Source organism: Cajanus cajan, chromosome 5 (genome assembly GCF_000230855.2).
Source record: "Cajanus cajan strain Asha chromosome 5, NIPB_CcT2T_4, whole genome shotgun sequence".
Lineage (NCBI taxonomy): Eukaryota > Viridiplantae > Streptophyta > Magnoliopsida > Fabales > Fabaceae > Cajanus > Cajanus cajan.
In genome coordinates, this window is record NC_138521.1 from 42,527,947 (window position 1) to 42,530,497 (window position 2,551).

Here is a 2,551-nt window from a genome sequence, read left to right on the forward strand (position 1 = left end):
ATGAAAAATGCCAAATCGCTTTTGATAGGATCAAACAATGTCTCACAAATCCACCGATATTGATGCCTCCTATCAAAGGGAAACCTTTGATTTTGTATCTTACAGTGTTAGAGGGCTCCATGGGATGTATGATAGGTTAGCAATGTGAAACCAACAATCGAGAACAATTTATCTATTACCTGAGCAAGAAATTCACAGACTATGAAACACGATATTCGCCTTTGGAAAAGACCTGTTGTGCTTTGGTTTGGGCTGCACAATGATTAAGACAATATATGCTGAGGCATACCACCTAGTTGATATAAAAAATGGACCCCATCAAGTATCTACTTGAGAAGTTTGAACTCATTGGGAGGGTGCCAGATGGCAAGTACTATTATCAGAATATGACATCCTCTATGTTTGACAAAAAGCAATCAAAGGTAGTGCTATAGCCGACTACCTTGCAAATGGACCGACCAATGAAGGGCATGCAGTAAAGAATGAATTCCCGGATGAAGAAATTTTGGCCCTGGGAAATGATGAAGAAGAACAAGCTGAGAAAGAGTCCTGGTCCATGTTCTTCGACGAAGCCTCAAATCTGATGGGACATGGGATAGGCGCCATATTGATGTCATCCCATGGAAAACATATCCCGATAAAGGTGAGATAAGACTTTGATTGTAGCAATAACATGGATGAATATGAAGCTTGCATATTAGGTTTACAGGCTACGCTTGACAACAACATCACCAAATTAGAAGTCTACGGCGACTTGACTTTAGTGATACATTAGTTAAGGGATGAATGGGAAACGAAGGATCACAAATTAATTCCTTACCATAAAAGAAGGATGTGAAATGTCGGTCATTAGAACCAAACAACATGAGGTATAGGCTCATTGTTGCACGTTGGAAAGAAAAGATGATGGCCATCCATGGTATTTTGACATCCAACAATACATATTGAAGGAGGAAAATACCCAATTGGGGCATCTGACAACGATAAGAAAATGATCAGATGTATAGCTGTCGGATTCACATTCCATGGGGGCATCATATAAAAGAAAAGCTTTGATTCAATCATTTTAAGATGCATCGATCAAGAGAAATCTCAATCCTTAATGAAGGAAATTCATGAGGGAACCTTCAGTACCCACATGATAGGACAGGTCATGGCCAGGAAAATTATGTGGGAAAGATATTTCTGGTCAGCCATGGAAAAAAGATTGTATCTCGTATGCAAGGAAATGTTAGAAGTTCCAAGTATATGCTGATAACGTTCAAGTCCTACCCAGTGAGCTCAATATAATGGCGTCACCTTGGCCATTCTCGATGTGGGGCATGGATGTCATTGGACCCATTGAACCCAAAGCTTCGAATGGATACAGATTCATTCTTGTAGCCATAGACTATTTCACTATATCGGTTGAAGCCATGTCACATGCACATGTAACCCATAATGTAGTGGTCAATTTTGTTAGGAATAATATAATATGCCGATATGGAATCCCTGATAAAATTATAACAGATAATGGATCCAACCTCAACAACAAGATAATGACCGAATTGTGTCTCCTTCAAAATTTAGCATCACAATTCCTCCCCTTATAGACCGAAGATGAATGGGGCGATTGAAGCAGCCAGTAAGAATATTAAAAAGATTGTTCAAAAAATGGTCGTCACTTATAAAGATTGGCATGAGATGTTACCCTTCGCGTTGCATGGGTATAAAACATCTGTTCGTACATCGACTGGCACTTCACCTTTCTCCTTAGTATATGGGATGGAGGCAGTTCTACTCGTAGAGGTGGAAACTCCTTCTTTAAGAATACTCGTGGAAGCAAAGCTCCTTGAGGCCAAGTGGGTAAAAGCTAGATTCGATCAACTAAATCTCATAGAAGAGAAAAGGTTGGACGCTATTTGTCACGAACAGACTTATCAAAGGAGAACCAAGAAGGTTTTTGACAAAAAAGTTCAACCTCGACACTTTCAAGAGGGAGATCTGGTACTCAAGAAGCTTATACTAGCTCAGAAGGGTAAGATAGGGAAGTGGACACCAAATTACGAGGGTCTAATCAGTGCTGATCAAACAACTAGGAGGATCTAGATAGCTTATCCTTTGGAGAATTTGATCAAAGGTCCAAGCAGTGCTGATCAGACAACTAGGAGGATGTTTAGCTTTGTTTCTCAAAGTCATGTTTACTTAAGGCCAAACTCTGGCCAACCTCAACCAACCCTTCTTACTAAATCCCTTTTGTAATCCTTTCTTGAAACTTTTTCTAATTTATAATAAAGATACCATTTTTCTCTCATTTCTCCTGACCCGTATGTTTGAATGACATGTTTTGTTATTAAATGAAAATCGAACCAATCTAATAAAAGGAAAATAAATAAATAAAATAGCCCTGTATGAGCTCATAGTAAGTGAAAAGTAACATGGAAAATTTCATGGCTAAAAAAAACTTGGTTAAAGGAGTAGTGAAATGTCATCCAATAACAATAAACATCTAAAAGGCTTATTGCGCATGTATGGTGTACATAAGATGCATATTGAGAAAAAATAATTTTTC

At 38.5% G+C, this 2,551-nt stretch overlaps 1 protein-coding gene across 1 annotated transcript; it reads left to right on the forward strand.

The window, feature by feature from the left end:
- The first annotated feature begins 308 nt into the window (after positions 1–308).
- Positions 309–2,088, forward strand: LOC145957998 (uncharacterized). The gene is made up of 3 exons (XM_083074444.1): positions 309–366; positions 414–643; positions 1,570–2,088. Exons 1-3 carry the CDS (start codon positions 309–311, stop codon positions 2,086–2,088), a joined length of 807 nt encoding a protein of 268 aa, XP_082930570.1.
- Positions 2,089–2,551: the final 463 nt, after the last annotated feature.